The following is a 20,745-nucleotide window of genomic DNA, read 5'->3' on the forward strand; positions in this document are numbered from 1 at the left end:
AAATTCAATTTTTCAATGACCTGTGGAACAGAATTTGCTGTGAATGTGCAAGATTAGGGTTTTTTTTTTTTTTTCTTCTTGGCATTTGAACATTTTCAAGCTGAACTGGTTTTTGTCCTATGCCCAAAATAAGGTAGGACCTTCTGTGAAGAGAGAATGTTCCTAAAATACTACCATGTACCCGAATGCTGAGAGAGAAAAGGATGGGGAAGTTGCACTGGGCTTCATTTCAGTGAGTGGAAAGGAAGAGGGAATAAGTTTTTCCTGCTGAATCCAAGAACTAGTAAAATGCAACCAGATGAGGAAGACATGTTTATAGGTCTTACTGAAAAGGTCTTTGCAGCAAACCCTCCTGTCACAGACGTGGATAGAGGTAATCTTGTTCTAGACAGTCCTGCATTGTTACTGAGTCTTCAGTAAGTTTGCTTTCAGAAATGTAGCATGGTTATAATGTTGGCAATGAGAAATTTTTTAACCATCATTTTAACTTGAGCTTAAACACATCTAATTCTGACACCTTTCTCAGTGAATTATTCCCAGCAATGTAAAGAGCTGCATTTTTGTCTGCCAGAGGGTACGTGTACAAGTTTTAATGGCCCCTGTCATGTCATCATGCAAAGTTAAATGATTTAAATATTCAGAATGTGCAAGAGCCCGGGCCAGCCTTGTTATAGTGAGAGCTAATATATTAATCAAACAGCTTAATATATGTTCCAGTATGAGCAGTATTAGCTGGCACTCTGTTAAATAGCTGACATTCAGGTTCTACTCCCAATTTTAAAAAGTCTGCTCATATCATTGCTGCTGTCATCTAGTGACATTCGTGCTCTGTTTCCACATGGCATTCTCACTCACTGTAATTGTCTGCTAGTGAAAATACAGGTATTATCCATCGATTTTATAAATTACCATTTTCTTCCCTGGCTGCATGCCACAGCTCTTGTCAGGATATCACAGAACTTACACACAACTAAAAGCCAAGTAAGTTGCCATAAGCTGGATATCACTGCTTTGGAAGTAACCTACTAGAGGAATAATTAGACATGCACCACTATTGAAGCTGAGTTAAAGAAACATTGTAGTAGTATTGTGATTATGAAAATCAGCTGCCAAAAGAAGGTGAAGGTAATTGAAACTATTGAATTTCACATAGAAAGGTTGAAGACAAGTGGGCTCCTCAGTAAACTGGGTGTTTGGGGCCAGATCCCTCTAATTACTTCATTTTCAATGGTGACATGCAACACTCTCATCATCACTATGAGACAAAGCCAGCATTTCAGAAATACTGAATGCAGAAAAAAAAACCAAACCAAAATCCAACCTGTGCAATCACCTTCATCTACAATTCCTGTACTCAATATATTGTCAAAGCTAACAAATTAATGATTTGCAGAAAACAGAAAGAATCAATGTTTTCAGTATTGTTTTTGCATCCTTAAATTAGTAATTTCCTTTCCAGTTCTCATAGAATTTAGTTATGCATTTGTTTTGATTTACCAACACATTGTTCAGTTACCTTCTGGTTTTAAATGTTTTTTAGCATGTAAAACTGTTAACACCTAGTGAAACTGGCCACTGGTGGTCATAGTATACCTTCAGTGATGTACAAATCCGTTTTTTTTTTCTAAGCCATGACATGCGTGGTATGCAGCAACAGGATGCCAGAAATGCATGTATTTACATCTTGACTTTATGTTTCATATTTTCATGGGGTTTTTAATACATAGTAAAATCCTATTAGTCTAAAGTAATAAAAAAATGTTACAGAATATAATCTGAAAGTAAATAGGTAAGAAATTTTACTTCAGTATACATCAGCTATTCTGATATATACTGATGTTTTGCAATTTTAATCCTTGCTGGGGGAATTAAAAACAAAAAAGAAATTATGTGTGAAACAAGGACTTTCATAATAAGCTAATTTCACCTGGTATTTAGTGTCATTGCAGACACCCATCCCAAATCCCACAATGCTGATTCCACCTAGAAATAGCCAAAACAAAGAAATCAGCTTCCATGGTCTACAAGCTTTGCTTTTCCTCTCTAAATAAAACCAGACAGATGGCTCAGTCTTTGGAAATCATGTGAAAACATCTGCGGTAGGGAATTTGGACCAAAATATATACAAAACATTAATAGATCTACCAAAGCCTAATACTGAAAGTAGTGTGTGAATAGGCAGCCTCCCAGTGTGTTTCCTCCCAGTACAGACAGTGTATACAGCAGGGTCCAAGCTAGGCTCATTCCTGGGGTTTGGCTTCACTCTAAAGAAACCAGTGGAAAGGTAGCAAAGCTTAGCTCAGGTCTCTTCCCCAGACTTGGCTGCTCGTAAAACAAACTTATTGGGACTCCCAAATGTTTGCTGCAGTTTTCAGTCTCTCTCAAATTTTTGCTACCAAGTCCTCTGCCATCTTCCTCCCTTGGGTGACTGTCACCCAGTCTTGGGACATAACAGGGAGGGCATTGTCCCACCCAGCAGGGATGGTCCTGTGAAAAGAACTGCAAACTAGAAGCTCATCCTCTCACGATTTCTCTCATCTATACCAAGAGGGATAGAGGTTGCCAACTTGCCATACTGTGGTTGTAGTTAAAATTCAGCTGCAGCACATAAACACAACTTTACAGAGGGAATAAAATTGCACAAGTGCTCCTGTAAGAAGTATTTGACCTGGTGCTTATGACTTTTAATACATGCCATTCCAGTCAAGGTTGTTCAATGCCTGGAGATACTGGGGGGAGAAGGAGGATGAGAAGAACAGAGGGGCATAACATGAGAAGTGGCAACATGGACTTCAGTGGGGATTAATAGCCACAGAAGGAGGTGCTGGGAGAGGATGAGTTACTGATAGTTACTGATGACTTAGCTGCAGTCTTTACTGCAGTGGTTTTGTCCTTATTTGAGGTAAAACTAGCATAAGCATGTTCAGCTGTACCGACGTCACATTTTCATTTTTCCATGCAGGTGTAGCCTGTAAATGTAAAGCCACCCCAGAATCTTTGTTGCTATGATCTTCAACAGACTATGGAGAAAAACATACTGCTTAGTGACTAATGTAGCACAAATTCCCTGTAGCCCTAGTTACATAAACTACCATTTAAAAGACACAATTTAGTTATAAAGTGCACGGTAAAAGCTGCTGTCTCCTTGAAGTGTATATTGAATTTCCCATAAAGATTGTTTACAAGATCAGTTAAAAAGAAACTTTAAAGAAGCTTTTGAGCATTTCAGCCCATGGCTTCACCTTTTCAGCCCCACAGCAAAGCATTTGAGATTATGCCAGGAGTCTGGGGGTGAGGGAGTTAGCTGAGAGTGGCTCTGTAGGGAAAATGTGCTGGGGATGTGCTGTGGACTGGGCAGGAAGGGGAAGCTGCCCCACACGTGACTGGGGGTTACAGCACACATTGAGCAGAGCGTGTTCCCTGGTGACAGACACTTCCTCACTGTGCTCACGCCACCACCGTCACTCCGCAGGACTACAAAGGGCATTTGAATTCTTCCTGTTTGTTTGTCCCGGCACATGACAGTGAAGGATGAACTGTCTTCCAATCTAAACGACCAAGAGAACAAGCACATTTGGGAGAGATTTGTTCAACTGATATTAAAAGTTAAATATTACCTTTACTGTGCAGTAATTGTTCACTGAGGAATCTCTTTTCAGGCTGTAAATAACAGTTTGTATTATCACTGTATTATTCACTTTCAGGAAATATGTGTTTTGCAGAACAAAGGTAGATCCATATTCCCTGCCATTAAAAAACTTTCACAAAACAAACCTTAAAAATTACATGAAGTTTCCTGTGCTTTAAATCCTAATGTTTAAAACATAGGCCAGTGAGATTTGTAGATTTTATTGGCACTTGCAGTTTGTGGCTATAAAGCTGCAAAGGATATCAGCTGAGACTTCTGCAGGCTACATGGGAAGAGCTTTTCAAAGCTCTGTGCTGCCAGAGTTCATGCCTCTGTGCAATAGCACATTATTCGGGAAGCAGTGCTTCTGCTCAACTCTTTAATGTTTTTCCAGAAAGAGAAGCACATTAGCTGAGCATCTCTCTGCCATGGTCCCGTTGCTAAAAATCAGAGTTTTCATACAAGCAGTGATGAGTGAGGGAACTGGCATGCCTCTGCACTATGTCTTTATCTCAGTTCCCAGCATTTAACTGGAATCATAATCCTCAGTCTTATTTGCTTCCCAGTCTGTCACAGGGCTCTGAAATCATGGTATCAGCTGCATGCCTCAGTGATATGAAAACTGCTTTACAGCCCTGCACCCTTTGCCTTGGACAGGAAACTGCTGCTCTCAAACTGTCCATGACAGATCCAGAGGCAACTGCTGGCATTGTGTCTCACTGGCACTGGAGGATGACTTGGGTGATCCCATGAACCTGATGCCTTGATGGGCAGCAAACCCAAAGAGCAGCAGTTGCTGCTCTAGATCGTGCTGCCTCTGCCACCATGCAAGGGATACTGGCACCAACAAAATCAACATCTGTCCTGAATGAGAACTAGCCTGACTCTTGGCAGCTCTAACACCTGAAATCCCTTAGGAGCTGGTACAGAAAAGAAATTACATATAGTATTTACATTCAGGAATTGTCCTGCCAGGAGCAATTCCTTACCTTCCTTCCCACTGCACCAGCAAGATTAGCACTGAATCCACACAGAAGAAACCACTGAAGACAGTGAGGGTAGTATGTAAGTATATCCAGCTGCAGAAATTACAGACTATATGTATAAGGAAGTTTCTTCCCCTTTACTATTTAACTATTTTTATGTGCTGAGTCTCAAAGTACTAGTTACTATTTTGAGTTATTGTTCAAATACTACTCAAAGCCTGTTTCAGAGAAATCAGAATACTTATGAGAAGATCACTGAAGGGGCAAAAGCGATAAAGTAATTATCTGTAGAACTGGGTTTAAAACCAACCAGATGGTACCAAAGAAAAGGCAAGAATGCTTTGAAGAATAAATCTGAGTGCTGATTCTTCTACTTAAGAGAATTTACACTGATAATGAGCAGTATCAGAGATAATGAATTCATGAAAAATAATCTTGTATTTCAAGTTTTGTCTTTCTCAAGGCTGACTAATGTTTGCTGCTGAAATCTGAAGTGCTGGAAGCATGCATGTACAAGAATATACTTTGAAACCTAGGAACTCAGTGTATAAAGCCACTTTACTCAGGATTGATGAAGATATTTTCTCTGCTCACTGCCACATAATGTACATGTTTCTAAATATCCATCTGCATTTGTTCTGTTTCTCTGACAGTCACTGCCTTTTAATGTTTTCTGTCCTCAATGGAAGAATCAAGTTTAAGCTACAGGCTTCAGTGTTGCTTCTGCTGATGTTATTATTGCCTTATCTCCTGTAACATGAACTTACAGAGGACTGTCTTGTTTTGAAAACAGATTATTTCTAGTCATATTTTTATTTTAGTAAGGCACTAGAAACATTGGTTGTTTTACTTTATACTTCCAATATTCAAGACCTCTCTTTGCTATGTTGAAAACAGGCACTGTAGAATGACTGGAGTATTTCCCCTAAGAAGAGTTCAACTTGCCTAGTCCCTAATCCTATAATTACTTTCACATGTATTAAGAGTAAAAACACTTCCCCTGTAGTCACATGGAGAAAGATATGCTGAATCATGGCCTTTGCTCTATAGCCCAGTTTGTAGAGGTACTCCCAATAAGCCACAAATAATAGCAGTCTTTTTTTTTTCCATATTTAAATGAGTATTGTATCAACACAAAAGGTTTTTACAGGAAAACACTTTTCCCACTGTTATCTCTCTAAACATAACATGAAAAAACATTTTAACCATCCCTGCAGTAAATACTGACTTAGCTTTTAGCCAATCTTTTACTCCAAGTTAAAAAAAAATCAAGGTATGGATTCCTATTGACTAAACTACCAAACTCAGTGGCAAAATTTGCACTGACTTTGGGGTAGATAAGGATTTCAAATAAATATTTATGTGTGTAGCATGGGCTAGTTCTGGTAATGTGGAGCCTTATAGGTCACTAACAGATTTTTAAAAACCCATAAACTCAGCCCTGCAGAATTATCAGAAATTGCTTAGACTGCCACACAACTTTTTTAGCTTTCCAGTCACACTCATCTTTTCTGACTGCTCTTCCTGCTAAATAAATAAACAAACCATAAAGAAAACCTAGAAAATACTAACTAGCACCCATGTAGATTTTGTGAAGCTTGCATGTAAAAATAATATATAATAAAATACCTTTTCTCAGTCCTCATTCAAGCACAGCTGGCACCAAGGATGAAGAATAAAATGATTAATCTATTTTTCTTTAGAAAGTTGATGAAAAACCTTTTCATAAATTTTATATATTCCTGTTAATACTTTATACAGAACATTCTAAAAGAGTGTACAGTTCTGCTGTTTTGGGTTGCACATACTGTCTTGCACTTTATCAAGTGAGATGAGGTGGCTTTTATTAATACTGCACTAAACCCCATGCAGTTTTTACTCAGTGGGCTTTGGCCACTCTATTCCTGTCCTCCCTTTTGTGTGTCAGTTGTAAATTGATTGAGAAATACTCTGTTTCATGCTTCCCCACTCTTGGCATACAACATCTTTAGATGCAAAAGAGACAGGAGAGCAAAAAGGCAACAGGTAGGTAGTACAGCAGATGCCTACATCTCCAGATAAACTTGCTCAGAGTAACAAGCACTAAGACTGTATTTTTTCTGCAGAGTGCAGGTGGAGAGGCTGTGAGTGAAAATAAGCTTCTGAACACAGACTCCAGCACAGGATCAGTGGAAACTACTGCCAAGCCGTTACCATTCAAAGACCCAAACTTTGTCGTAAGTATATTATTTGAACAATTTGAAATTTCAAACTTTTCTCATAAAAGACTTACTAGGATTCTATTTAACCATGTTCCTAGTGTAAATATTAAGAAAATAAGCTTGGTAGCCAAATAAAAGGTTGACAGTTTTTAAGAAATTCACCTCAATCCATGTTACACCACAGTCTAAAGTGCACACTGTATTATAGCATGAGAATGGCATTGGTCCAGAGGCAGAACTGTTCTATTAAATTCTGGAACAGGGTGAGGAAACCTGTTATGTATAGGTAAGTGTGGAAGTTTTATGATATGGTATCTCACAAACTACCACAGCTGGAGAGGAATAATTAATACTATGAATGTATGAATCCTATGTTCCAGTTCTAACTCAAGGCAGGCTGCAAAGCAGTTGAGCTAGAAATTAGCCAGAGAGTCATTAGCAAATGGCATTTTGCTCTTCTTCTGGTCCCTGAAACTCTTAACACATTTGTGGTGTCTTCTCCCAGTCATGGCTAGATTTAGAAGCAAAATGCTCTGTGCCCCCTAGAAGTCTGGCCTACCAGCATTCAGTCATGTAAACACTGACAGCTCATGAAATGAAGGCTCCAAACACTCTGAGGGTTAAACTGGGAGAGAAGGTGAAGAAGATTAAATTAGTAATGCTGGGTTTGGTTTTGATATCTTTTTATCTTGCTGTGCCAAGGCCAACTCATTGGCACACTGTACAAATGCTTTCTAGACAAGCAAAACTCTCAGACTGCTGGTCCTAAGCCAGTACTTAGAAAGAAGGATTTTATCCCAGATTTCACTCTGCATGAACAAGATACAATATCCCCCAGCACATAACGAGTAATCGGGCAACGCACAGCTCGCTAAGCACAGGTTTGGCAGGGGCTATGAAATTAATCTCTGACATGTGAGTTGCTCTACATCTGCTTTGCAGACAACTTCAGTCATGAGAGGGGCATTCAAACGACCCTATACTTTGCTCACTAATCCTCCAGCAAGCATCAGCATCTTTGAGAAACGGGGCTTACTGCAAAAGCTCCTTTTGTGCCCAGAGGCATCCCATGTAGCTTCCACATAGGATTTAAATATCTGTGAAGCCCTGAGCTGATCCTTCCGTTCTTAGAGGGATGTCACCATTTCCAAAGAGGCAATACTAATGTCTGCATGCTTGAAATAATAATGAATGTACAGGGTCTTTGGCAGCCCCTGCAGAAATAATAGGCAGTTATAATAAAAACCATGAAATTGTCCCCTCCAATACAGTAACTAATTTGAGAAGAAATGCATTGCATGTTAATCAGCATTTCATTGGTATGATCTGGCAGTAACAATTTGGATGGATTTTTGCATCTTTCCATCCTAATTTGCCCTTAAAGGAAGAAAATAAATCAAATAGTGTCTCTCTCTCATATGTATGCCCAAGTTTGAACCATTAGCTCGCTGCAGAGGACAGACTTAAGAGAAGAGAAGGAGGAAGAAATTACCTTTTCCTAAACTTTCCGATTGGAATTTACATCCATTGGCAAAGGGTGAGGGGAAAAAGACTTTCTGACACTTGTGTAGAGCAACAGCTGCTGTAAAGCAGTAGCTCCACCTGTCCTACCTCCAGCTTTCTCTGAACTTCGTTTGGTTCATATGTGCTTGGCAGTTGTTGCCTTTTCATTGTAGGGGTGTGAGGTGATGCTCAGCCCCATTTTTAGGAGGCATAAGTTCATATAAAAATAGTTGGTTTTGAGAGTACCGAACAAAAAAATAATTTTGCAGTGATTTGGGGGACAATTCATGCATTGAATTTGAATCAGTGGTGTGGAAGTACATGTAGTTTCATCTCATGCTGTATCAGTCTCTATTATGCAGTGATCTTTAGATGACTAAGGTGTTACCCTAAGAGCAAATATTTGCTTCTGTCTTTTAAATCAGATATCCATCACTAAAACCCAGTATATCATCAGCTTGTGAGCATCTTTTCTGAATATATCTTATGTCTACAAAACAAAAAGCTTTCTCATTGAGTCCTTCCTCCTGTCATCCTCATCAATTTAAGTGGTTAATTTATAAACATTCAAAGCAAAAGTGTGTTTACGGAACTTCGCTGAGTTTCAATGAGACTCATGGGGCAAGTAGTAATTTTTAACAGAAATAGCAACTTCTCAATTGTAAGAACATTTTCTTTTTCTGAAGTTAAGCTGTAAATCTGTGTCCTTTGATCATTTAGAAGTAGTACAGTATGCTGTGCAGCTTCTGTCTCTGGAGGGACATAAATAAATTACTCTGTAGCAATCGCATTTGATAACTGCAGCTGCCATTATAGTACCTGTGGCAAGCCTTCCATTAGTGTTCCTTTCAAAATGCAAAATTGTCTTGGCAGCCAACATTTTGTTTATTATTCTTTTTTTATTATTCTGTCTTTTAGCCTTTGAAAGAAAAATAAAATTTCCAGAAAGTTTCTCAGTATTCATTACATTTTGAAAGATCAGTTGTGTTTTCTGCAGTTATGGATAATTTGTAAAAGAGCTGCACCTGTAATATGCCATAAAAAGGAGAGAGAAAATGTAGCTGTATAATCACAATTTTAGAAACAACTTCATTGTAATAACTTCTAATATGATAGGAAGTACATACAGAATCCTGTAATCTCAGGCTAAGCCAAACCACATTGATTTTCTATTTCCATGTAAAAAACAGATTTTAATTTCCTTCAGTTAATGGGAAACATAGAAGCTTTGACACAGTCCAAAAAGCTTTGCTTTTGCTTGCAACCAAGATTAGAGTGTACAGTATAGTAGTCTGCTGATGAAATAAGTGAGAATAACAAATGGTTCACGACAAGATGAGACATATCAAAAAGACTATGAAATAGAAGTGTCATGCTCTGAAAGAGTATTCTTTATTTATTTTTTTCTCTAAACACCATATTTTTAATTCTAGCACTCTGGCATTGGTGGAGCAGCAGCTGGCAAGAAGAACAGAACATGGAAGAACCTAAAACAAATTCTTGCTTCTGAAAGGGCATTGCCATGGCAACTAAATGATCCTAGCTGTAAGCTGCTTAGACGCTTTGCATGTATTTATAAATAATAGAATCCACACAAATAAGTTTCTTTAAAACTAACCTAAATTATTTCATCAGTGCATGCAGTATCCTGCTTGGACAGGGTCCAGTGGTACATTTAAGATTTCTCCAATTGCACTCATCAGCCCTAAGTGGAAAGTAGGGGGAAGCAAATAATTTGGAGTATCACGGCAAAGTTCAAATACATCTGAGGGGAGAGTTTAATAAGGAAAAAATATTTATCCAAACCAAGTCAGAAACTCTTATTCCCAAGAGATTTTTGTCACCTTTTCACTGGTTAGGCACCTCTTCCTCTGTACAGTCCAGAGGTCTTTTGGTGGGTGGCTGCTACTTGATTAGCTATATTTGAGTACTTTTCAAATAGTTTCTGCTAAGCCACATACCTGCAGTAGCTTAGACCTCAGCCCAAGCTTCCTATCTAGCTCCTTATCCTAGATTCTTGGGAGATTTAAATCCTACATCCTCTCTTTAGTGCATCACAGCTGAAACTACATTATTAGCAGTGCTGATTAGCAGTCCTAGCTGGTTACATCCACAGAGTTACAGCAGTGGTCTTAATCTAGATACTCTTCAAGTCTGCTTGTAAAGCAGGATACTATTGAATGTAGCTACCAGCAGAATGCAATCCTCAAATTTTATTTGGGCAAGTAGAGGCATTTCAAAACTGAGAATATGCATTCACTTTTTGTCAGACTTGGTGCTTTATCCAAAAATAGCTTGCTGTTTTTGAAGTGTTTTAGACACAACTGTTACAGAAAAATGCAGACTACTGTGCGTTCCTGGCCATTGTAACTGACAATCTGCTGATGTTGCTATTTCTACTGTGCTCTGTTTGCAACCAGAAATTTGCAGTATTTTTTATAAGAAGGAGGGAAAAGAAATTCAGTTTCCTATTTAAAACCAGTTGTCTGTGGCATTAGGGTCTTTTGAATTATGAGATGATGGTTTAAAAATTTGATATGGATGGAGTGTTTGAACTGAACATAGCATCTGAATGAATTGCAAGGGGGATCAGGAAAGAGGAAAGAAATAATTCAGGTACAAGATATTTTGTAAACATCCAAAATTGAGGATTTAACTACTTAAGCATACCAACTGTATCTTAAAAATGTTTATGAATGATAATTGCTATCTAAAGGGCACCAAAGAACAGCAATTTCCAACCCTCAGTTTAAACATTCAGACAATTTTCTAGGTCATTGACTGGGCTTAAAGTGGTACATGCTTAAAGATTTAACTGATTTAAAAGATTACTTTGCTTTTCTGGATTATAGTATTTCAGAGCTGCAATCTTGAGCAATGTTTCACGGTCTTAACATACAGTATGCATTTGATAATGGGTATTCTTTGCACGTGACTGACTGCAAGGGAATTCATTAAGACTTGGAAGAAATGGACACATTTCAAAGGTCTGGCATTTTCCTTCTGGGGAGGGCAGTTCTGCTTGCTGAACTCTATTAATAGATGAGCAGGATCAGGCTGTGATTTACATGCTAACAGGGTAAATGTTTTAGAGGTGATTCTGCTTCATATTTCTTTGCTAGTTAATAGAGACCTCAAGCAGTAGGTTTATGTTATAGAATATATATATATATATATATATATATATATATATGTGTGTGTGTGTGTGTGTGAGACACTGAGTTTATGCCTTTGTTTCTCTCTAGATTTTAATATTGATGCTCCTCCTTCTTTTAAACCTGCTAAGAAATACTCAGACATCTCAGGACTTCCGGTAAGTATTTTTTTTCCTCTCAAAAATGACATCTCACCTTCCACAATGAAATAGTGCTGGTGCCTTGTTTTGTAAAAGATGTATATGCTGAAGTTCCTATTCAGAATTGGGCTTAATAATTATCCAGTGATTTATGACCAAACGCCAAATACTTGTCACTACATCACAAAATCCTTAGGTTGGTAATAGATGTCAGGACAGACTAAATACCTTGTCCTGCCAAGTAACTCCTGTGACAACTCTTTCTCACCTGTAGAATCTACAGGTGCCCATGATTTCTAATTCTTAAGATAGCTGCAGGGAAAGCTGGTAGTCCAGAGTCTCCATTGCTGTTGACTTTGCCAAGGTGTACCCACACTGACTGAAACTATCCATGCTGTTTGCCTGGTGTGGATTTATTTCATTGTATCTTGTAGAGGAAGTTTTAAAAAGATGGCTCAACAATTTTCAATAATGTGATTAGGCAAAATTTTGTAGTTTGTCCTCTTTTCCACCAGGTTAAAAAAAACCCCAGCCTTGTTATCATTGCTCTCAAACTTTGCCTCAAACAAATCAGCCTGAAACACACTTGGAATAAAGTGTTTAGAATTTCAGATACCCCTATGCTTCAGAGCTGGAAGTTGGAGTTTGGCAGGTGTATAGCCTGTGTGTCACAGATAGGCTCTTTTACATGCTTCTGTTAAAGAAAGAGGAGAAAGGGAAAAAAAAACCCAAACCACAATTGACTTAGATACAGTTTGCACATGCTCCAGAAAGTCTTGGTAGTTACAATTTGGTGCCTGAATTCCCCAAAGTTGCTGTTGACACAAAACAGGAGTAAAATCATTGAATTCTGCCCAACAAAAATTTTCTATCTCCTGTTGAAACTGTTCCTGTGTTACATGAATAATTTTACTTACAACAAAACAGGTATTAGTAACAGCATATCTTTTCACCTTTAAATTCCAGTGATTTATTTTGCAGAAGTCTGTGCATTTCTTACAATTGAAATGAATGGGAATGTTGTATTTTGGAAAAAAAATGCTTAAGTAGTGGTTACATTAAATAGATACACTAATGAAAACTTTGTAATATCAAAGAGCCTTGCACAGAATTTCTGTGTCACTTCCCTCAGTTTAAACTGCTTCTCACCCATAGGGCACTAGCACACCTTCACAGGCTTAATATCACTTCCTGGAGATGTCCTTAGAGGTACATATTTGTTATGCAGGTTAGCATACCACCTTGCATTCTGTGCACTGAATTAGGCAAAAAGTCCTCATTAGGACAGAAAATGGGTGAACACTTAACTAAGGGCTGCCTTATAGTGAATATTTAGTGTAAGGCATCAAACAATAGCTTTAGCTCCAACTGTAATCCTGCACATCCAAGCATTTGATCTTGATTTGGTAGAATAGTTTTTCTTAGACTTTATTTTTAAGAAACACATTTAGATGAGGCACCTATGAGGTGGCATGTGTCCAGCCTGTGCCTCTGCATGTGGTTTGGAAATGGAGTAGGTTGCTCAGATAAAGGCTGGTAGCCCTTAGTGTTCAAGAGGGAGTGGAAAAGCAACATCTCCCTCACAGATGAACTGGCAGACAGCAAATGGAAGAGAATGCTCACAAACCCAGGGAAGGTAATTCCCTCCAGCAAGACAGACTCCTGCCCCATCTCCAAGGAACCAGATAATGCTTTCCAGCACTAACCTTTGATGTATTTCAAAACTAATCAGTCATTGCACCTATAGTGAGCTGATGCTGCAGGGTATAGATGGGAGTGGAGACCACATCCCTACCAGTTAAAGGTCAGTTAAACCTTAGGAAATTCTCTCAGTTCCTCAGCTTCTCTTTACCAGCACCTCTTTTCCATCAGTGTTGTAAGTACTGTAACTATTCTAGCTTAGTATAGATACTCTCTATACAAATCCATTCAGGGCTGCTTTTGTTTTCTTTTCTTCTCTTTCCACTTTTTTCCCCTTAATTTTCTGTCCTCTAATTGCATTGTGAGTCAAGTTTCCTATTTTACCTGGCCTGCAAAGTTTCTCCAGACTATGATAAAATTACCACATTTAAAAAAACCCTTTGTTATTAAAATAGCTGAGACAGTGTGCCCTTTAAATTGCTAGGCTAGAAATGTTTCATAAGAAGCACTAAATATGCTTTCAAGATCATGTCCTAGTAGGAGCATATGTGGGACAATAGAATATTGTAGGAATGTAGTATTATAAAAATGCCCCTGTATTTTCTGTGTAAAATATAAAAGCATTTGTGTAAGAATATATTTTCTGTGGGAATGCTGGATTCCCCTTGTGGGGGGGAAAAGTATTCCTTAGCATTACCCATTTAGGGAAGAATTAAATTGTCTACTAGGTACAAAAAGAGAAGTATATTAAAACATTCTCAATCAGCATACTTGCTCTCATATTAGATGCCACAATTAAATTCTACTGATCCCCTTCTCTTTCTGTGTGTAGCACAAATGGAATTAAATTTACCAATGGTCTCAGCAGAGCAGCCAATTTATATCTGTAAGGCAGCCTAGAATTCTAAAGCTATTATATACTGTATTGACACTGCAAAATAAACCTATTATTTCCAACTTGCAAAATGAATATTTAGATATTTTAACATTCAAAACTGAGTAATTTATTGTAAAGCAGATTAAAAAAAAAACCAAACAAGAAACTCAAATCTTCAAATGTTACCATTTCTCTTCCTTTTCTGAAAATGGATCAGACCTGTTACTATAGAAACAGATTGAGATACCTAGTTTATTGTATTTTAAGAGCATGTCTCCATGGCCTTTGATTTAGTTTTTAAACATGACAGAGTTTTTTCTTTGCAAATTAATCTTAATTTAATATTCTAATCTCTAATTATTGCTGGAGTATTGATAAAGTTTGTTTTCAAGCTGAAGCCATGGCATGAATGGCTGGTTATGATACATGAGTGTCTGAAAACAGTACAGCCCAATACATAATACAGAAAAGTCAAGAGCTGCCATAATATTGTTAACCTAGATCAGTGCACAATACAAATTGCAGATATTGCTTGGTTACTCCATTACAGAATTGTGCACATTTGAAAAGCAGTCTAATTGCTTAGCTTTTTCTTACATGAGGCCAGGTGTAAAGAGTGAAATAAAAGTAAATTTATAACTGCTGTATAAATTTGTACCTCCTAATGTTCTAACTTTGTCATTTGTTTGAAACTTAATTGATGGCTTGAACTGTTAGCTGACTACATTTAATTAACCTGGCAGCATTTCTTTGTAAAGAAAACAAAGCTACAAATAACACTAAATTTTCCAAGTCATATCAGACCAAATGATTGGCTGGATTGTTACCATGGTCAACAGGTGCTTTCCAACAAAAAAATGTAGAGAGCTCTGCACTATAACTGTATGGCATAGGGGACTACTCCAGCTCTTCCTGGCCTTTCCTGTTTTTAGTATCAATGCCTTGAGGGATCTCAACTGCCTTTGCCTTGCAGCCTGCCACCCTCTCGTGCTAAAGAAAGGCACAGAAGACATTTTGGAGCCTTGGCAAGCACTTGGTAGTCCAATGCTGAAGGGGCAGGGATTGTCCTGGAGGCTGAGTGTGGAGAGGCAATGCCCTGATGCCTGCCTTCCCCCAGTGCAGCCTCCTGGCCTACCCCTGAGCTCAGCCAAGCTCCAGGTTTCTGTAGCAACAAGGAAGGGGAGAGGATAGAAGGAAACTGGCACTGCTCCCAGGCACCCAGGCTCCAAATATAGCAGAGGATAGGAGCGTAGCCCAGGGTGAGCTGGCCAGGCTGCTCTCCTGAAAGCAGGCATCTGGAGCAAACCACAATGCTGGGTTCAAATCTCTTATCAGTTCAGTCACAGAACCATAAGCTGAGACTCCCTAGCTTTAACAACCACTTTAAAGTAAATTAAAACCTAAGTTGTATGCATCAAGAGAAAGGCAGTCCAAAGCTATCAGAGCACCCATAATTCAGCCTCTTTGTGGGTAATTTATTGGCAACAGCCTGACTCTTTGGAGAGCTGCCTTGAGAGAGACTGCACAAGGCACAGAGTTGCTAGGGTGAGTTTAGAGAGTTGAGGAATTTTTTTTGCACTGTGTTTTATAGGAAGGTTACTTCAGCCCTCTGTTATGTTTAATGCATTTCTAATCTGATTTTATAGGGGGTCTGTTAACTTCTCATAAGTCCTCACATGAGAAGAAAGAAAAAAACACAGACTTGTGGCCACATGGTAGAACAGCAGTGCTGTTGTTAGGAAGAGAAACTCACTGCTTTGTGGTCTTGTAATTAAGATACTTATTTTGCTTTTATGATTAGAAATTTTATTTGAATCATATCTCTACCATTCTTTCTTTTTCAGGCAAATTACACAGACCCACAGAGCAAGCTGAGATTTAGTACTATCGAAGAATTTGCCTATATTCGGATGCTCCCTTCAGATGTGGTTACAGGATACCTGGCTCTAAGGAAAGCAACAAGTATTGTTTCCTGAACAGACTAAATATTCTTGTATATTGCTTGTGAACAGTGCTCATTTGGTAGAAACTGACCGTGGGACTGAGATTTTTAAAACTACCCATGGATTTTTACATCTGGAAGTAGTTGATGATACAGACATTTGAAGAACATATGGATTTAATTTGCACAAATGCTGATATTTGTTAGTTTGCCAATTTGTTAGCAATTTAGTTTGGTGAACAGAATATCTTAGACCGTAAGGATATGTATCTGTACTAAAATGTCTCATGTACTATAATTTATATTAATTTCTGTAAAGACAGGATTTCATCTCCACCCTGTATATTTTATGTACTACCTTGGCACAGAAGAAACTGTCATTTGATTTAAGGAAAAGGTAACACGATATCCAAATGTCTAAACCTGCCTTACCAGATGTGCTTGCCACTTGGCTATAAAGTTGTCCCATCTGTAAAATGAAGCTAAAATACCCAGCAAGTGCTGCTGTTGTGATGACTTTTCAGGGTTCTGTGGCACTGTGGAAATGAAGACACAAATGTTTGTATTTAATTAACTGCCAACATAAATAAAGTTGGACTCAAACTTGCTTGTAAAATACATTGCTTGTTACACGTTCATCTGTGAACATGTGTAACGGGATTCAGTCAAATCACTGTGTAACTCTTAATCATGAGACTTTGCAGTTTTTGAATGCTTCATTTCACAGCCTAAATATTCTTCTACCTTTCCTAGTGATTACAGTATTTATATTAATTAGTATGAAGAAAGTACTAATTTCCCAGTGTTTAAAACAAAAAGGTAAGAAGCAGGAGTTCCACTCTCCATTGGCATTCTGACACCCAGAGGGCCTTCAACAGTGTTCTACATTAGAACACTGAACTTAGCACCATGAGACACCAAAAGAACACCTGAGAGCAAAAGAACATTGTCATACTTTAGAAGAAGGAGACTAAAAGAAAGTTTGGAGTCTTGCTGGGGGGATGGCTGACAGGTACATGCCAACACACCAGCATAAGAATGACCATGACCTCCTGAAACTAAGTCTAGGGGCAAAGGGCCAGAGGGTTTTCTGCCCATTCTTTCTTTCTCTCCTCTTTCTTATGACAAGTACTGTCCTCCCACTTCTGAGTCTTTGTCCCAGCCTTCAGTCTCAGCTGTTCCCAGCCCCCAGTTACTCAGCCTTCACTCCCACACTCCATCAACAGTCCTGGAGTGGGGGCACTAGAACTGGCTGCTACACAAGTTCCCACTTGCTGTGGGAATGCTCTTTCCCCTCGTGCAAAACTGCCCAGTGGAACACTGGTGCCAGTTAGTGCAGGACTCCCCAGGTCCCAGGGGAGGTGAGGTGCTGGTCAGGACACAGCACTCCTGACTCAGCAAACTCCACCATGGACATCAGGACCTTGTGCAAGGCACACTCTTTTCTTTGCCTGCACAAGCAGCACACAGTGGTGACCTTTCAGTGTCTAAGCTGTGTCTTGAATGCATTTTTCTATAGACATGATAATAGTTAAGATTTTTTTTTCTGGTTGAAAGAATAAATATGCAGAGTGTACTAATGCTAGTTTAATTTCAACTCCAAAACAGGAAAAACAATAACTTTCATTGTTTAATGAAAGTTTGTGGGACTCATTCTTCAGTTTTTGGGATCTAATATTGCCAAAACCAAATTCTAGAAGTCTTTGACATGTTTACAATAGATCCTTCAAAGCCTAGATATCTATGATGCTACAAGTGTATCACAGTACAAAAAAGAATAAGACAGGATATCTCTCTGCATGCCAACAAGCATCCAAGCCACATTCTCTTTGCATTGAGTTTTATAATGCATATTTTAAACTTACATTACATACCAAACATGTGTTCATATGATAAGCTTAACACTGATATGAAAAGGAAACACATAGAACTGCTGTAAGATCATTTTTGTTTTAAATAAGCAGACAGCAGCTCAGAAAATCGATTTCACAAGCTTGTTCTTTCCCACAAATATTTTTAACATTCTTTGGGAATGACTGTGTAGGAGCCCAGGCTCCTCCACTGTCAGAAGTGTTCCTTGCACTCCTGTACTCTATATTAAGAGGTTGCTTCTCAGCTAATTTCTCCCATGCAGTGTTTATACATTCTGTTTTCAAAATCTGTGTCTCGCTGAATGAATCAGCATCAGAAAATCAAATACGTCTTACATTTGGCAAAAAACTTAGTGACTCTTCTCTCAGTGCTCTGTGTCCATATGATGGCTATGAGATTCCCTTTTCTTCCCTCCCATATTTCTTCCCTTGTTGGCTTTTTGTTCCTAGTCAGTAGTACCTCCCTTTTACTCGTTAGGTTGTGCAATGGTCAAGCCAAGAGTGATGAGTCAGCCACCAGCACCATTCAGCATTACATCAATCAACAACAGCTTACTATGTGGAACAATCAAACCAGGTTTCATTTAGCAGGAAGCTGAGGACACAACAGATCTCGTGGCCAACATGTGTAATGGCATTCAGTCCTGCTGGGTTCCTTTTGAATGCTGCCCTCATCAGTGCCTTCTATGAGAGAACTGAGCAGTACCTCCCTTGCTTTATTTAAGAGAAAATATGTACGAGTGAAAAGCTTATCTGTGCCACAGAGCAGTTTTAAAGTGTTTTATTGACAGTTTTAGAAGAAGTAAAAATGGGAGAAATACATTTATGTGTAAAAGTACGTACAGGATATTATCTAGATAATCATACATGAGTTGAATTAAAATTGAGAAGATGACAAAAGGGAAGCTTTTAAAAGAGAAACAGCAATGAATACCATTTGAGACTTGGGAGAATGTGTTTTGGCTAATAGCACTGCCATATCACTGAAGCAAAAGCCAGCAGTCAGGGTGAGGAGCAATCTGTTGGAGTACAACCATTACTGAGTGGGAAGTATCAACTGAGTGCATTTCTTCAGACAGACTGTGGATGGTTCAGCCTCACACACATCTGCATTGTGATGTTCCCTGTCATCCCCCTGTGAGGGCCTGCAGCACACCAGTTGCGAGGTGCCCACAGAAATCCCACTGCCATTAATGAGAGGTGAGCTTGTCCAGCACCTCTCAAGGTGCAGTCCAACTGGCAGCGCTTTAGCCTCAGTCTTTTTGGCATGTGGAAGACACGTTTTCCATGCCTCATTTACCCTATCCCAGAGCCAAGCTCCTGTTTTCCTGCGCAGCTTCCTGCCCAGCACACACCACTGGCCCAGTCAGCACTGGAGATGAGAGTTGTCTCCAGTCTGCCGTGGGGTTTTCTGCTTTTGTTCAGGACTGCAGTAGCTTTGGGTGGATGTGCTTGCCCCCAGGGCCAAGACAAAGCAGGCAGCTGTTGCCCCAGGGCAGCAGAACCACCGTAGCTGAACTGCCTGGTGTGGGCAGGGGCTGGGCCAGTGGGGCCAGGGACTGCAGAGCCAGCTGCTCCCAAGGGAAGGGATCTGCTGGGAGCTGTGACAGGAATGAAGCAATCACAGCCACAGCTGCTGCCTCTGTGCTCTTCAGAGGAAGGGAAAACAGGGTGCTGCAGCTCCGTGGCTCTTCCCTTGATTATTCACTGCTGTTTCAAACAGCAGGTGTGTGCCCATGGAAACTTCCTGTCCCAACACTTCCCTCTGCTGCATCTGAAGTAAGAATGACCTTGGCCTCACATCCTAGAAAGCTGCAAAATTCAATTGAGAGAGGCCTTGGGCCAGCTCATTTTGGACCCCCTCCATTTCACTGTCCTGTATTTCTTGGCTTTCTCCCATCATAGTGTTCTAGATCCCTATGGAATTGCTATATATGGGCTTCCATGGAGGACAGGAGGAGCAGTCACACTCAAGGAGATGTGCCTTAATCTCCTCTAGCAAAGGAAAATGAAAGTAAACAAAGGGGAGGGCCTTTTACTAATACAAAATATCAAACTGAAAATTAACCAGTGTAAGCTTAAAAAGGTTTTTCCAAGTCCACCCTGTTCAGAAAAAAAGTTTGAAAAGCAATTACAATCATTTTCCTGAAGGGCTAAGTAATCTTTAATAAATTCATGCAACAGTAATTTATTACTAGAAAACTAACCAATGGATTTTAAGGTCTCTTATAATCTCTAACAATGTGTGTGGCTTACATTCTCAAATAGCACATAGTTTTTCTTCCTGAACCACTTCAAGAAAGGAGAGTTTCACAGACTTGATGTCATGTTTCAGGAGGAAAACCCTGACTTAGTGCTCATTTAAATAAGAGTCAAGTGGTATCTGTATTGTTACTGAACATTCAGTCACACTATGGTGGTCATACCACTAATTTTACAAGTCAAGAAATTCCTTCATTATTCTCTTTTTATAGTAAGTGTTCCCCAATGAAAGACCAATTTGTCTGTTGGCGAGTGGATGGGTGGAACATAATAAAATAATACATCTTCAGGCAAGAAAAACATTTTAAGTCCATTTGGTATCTGTAAGTATTGCTTGGCTGGTTTTTGTATTACCTGAGAAGCTTAACAAACCCAGTATTTTCAGGTGATTACACTACTGCAAATCACAGCCTACAGACAGCAATAGCACTAAGCTCTTGGGAGAGGTAATAACAACAACTAACAAACACTGTTTGAACTACTGTAGTAGTTTAGGGCTGCCTGTGTAATTGAACATGGTTTATGACTTATGAGGTCAC

General features: G+C 39.1%; 1 protein-coding gene across 1 annotated transcript in view; it reads left to right on the plus strand.

The window, feature by feature from the left end:
* INO80C (INO80 complex subunit C) overlaps positions 1-16,691 on the plus strand; it is a 30,552-nt gene extending 13,861 nt beyond the window's left edge. The window contains exons 2-5 of the mRNA XM_063163694.1: positions 6,720-6,830; positions 9,752-9,863; positions 11,564-11,631; positions 15,976-16,691. Coding sequence (XP_063019764.1) covers positions 6,720-6,830; positions 9,752-9,863; positions 11,564-11,631; positions 15,976-16,107 — 423 coding nt within the window. The 3' untranslated portion in view covers positions 16,108-16,691. The remainder of the gene's footprint in view (positions 1-6,719; positions 6,831-9,751; positions 9,864-11,563; positions 11,632-15,975) is intronic.
* The last annotated feature ends 4,054 nt before the right edge of the window (positions 16,692-20,745 follow it).

Source organism: Melospiza melodia, chromosome 1 (genome assembly GCF_035770615.1).
Source record: "Melospiza melodia melodia isolate bMelMel2 chromosome 1, bMelMel2.pri, whole genome shotgun sequence".
NCBI lineage: Eukaryota > Metazoa > Chordata > Aves > Passeriformes > Passerellidae > Melospiza > Melospiza melodia.